A 961-nucleotide genomic window follows, 5' to 3' on the forward strand; every position below is an offset into this window, starting at 1 on the left:
TGTCTGACAGGCATACACAGAATCAGGGTGGGAGGGAGGGGGACGATCAAGAGAAGGTTCTGATGGGGCTGGGGGGACTGGGGATCTGCTCACCCACAAAGCCCTGACCACAGGACCCTTACCTCGGGGCCGTCATTCTTGAAGACTTCATAGGAGTTGGTCATGATGGCCACCACATCCTGATGCAGGCTCATCAATTTCTGTTGCATGGCTGCCCTATGCTCTCTTTGGTCCTCCTCAAATTCCAGGTCCCTGTACACCCGTTTGCCGCTGATGCGCACCAGCAGTGTCTCTGATATCTCTTGGGCTCGCCAGCCGATGGTCAGAGTGGACGCCTTGAACTCATTCACGATCGTCTGCACCTGGAGTCAGACCACACCCATGGGGGAGTTTGGGAACAGATCCTCTGGGCCTAATTCCATCCTTCCGTCTATTCTCTAGCTAGAGTTACTGACAATTAAAAAAAAAAAGAAAAGTCCTTCACTAAACACACTTCATTTCTTTCACACAATTCCCCTGGTCTCTCTGCCACTACCTGAGACTGGGGTATTAAGTACCCACATGTCAGCTTTTCAGTCAGCCTTGCAGACCTTTAGGGTCTAATGACCACAGCCTACCTTGCTGGCATGTATGCGGCACTCTGTGATGAAAAAAGCACTGGCCCCCTTCAAGGCCCAGTGCAGCTTCTTGAGCCCAGGGTGGATCTTCTTATCCAGGAACCGGATACGTTCTTTGAACAGGGCCTGCTCATCTGGGGACAGCATGGCAATGATCCTGCGAGTAAGAGAAGGCCAGTAGCTAATGGGGATGAGCTCAGAAAGACCTCATCTCCACACCAGGACACTTGGTGGAAAATCTGAAAGTTCATGATTCTAGGCAAGGACTTTCCAATACAACTTTCTGTGATGGTGGAAATGTTTTGACATTTGTGCTGCCCAGTATGGCAGCCACTAGCCACATG

The 961-nt window shown here is 51.0% G+C and overlaps 1 protein-coding gene across 1 annotated transcript in view; it reads right to left on the reverse strand.

The window, feature by feature from the left end:
• The window catches only part of DNAH2 (dynein, axonemal, heavy chain 2), a 110,838-nt gene that overhangs the window by 69,156 nt on the left and 40,721 nt on the right, over nt 1–961 (reverse strand). The window contains exons 14-15 of the mRNA XM_010843209.1: nt 618–774; nt 123–362 (exon numbers count right to left, since the gene is read on the reverse strand). Coding sequence (XP_010841511.1) covers nt 123–362; nt 618–774 — 397 coding nt within the window. The remainder of the gene's footprint in view (nt 1–122; nt 363–617; nt 775–961) is intronic.

The sequence above is a fragment of the Bison bison genome, unplaced genomic scaffold, assembly GCF_000754665.1.
Source record: "Bison bison bison isolate TAMUID 2011002044 unplaced genomic scaffold, Bison_UMD1.0 scf7180017864180, whole genome shotgun sequence".
Classification (NCBI taxonomy): Eukaryota; Metazoa; Chordata; class Mammalia; order Artiodactyla; family Bovidae; genus Bison; species Bison bison.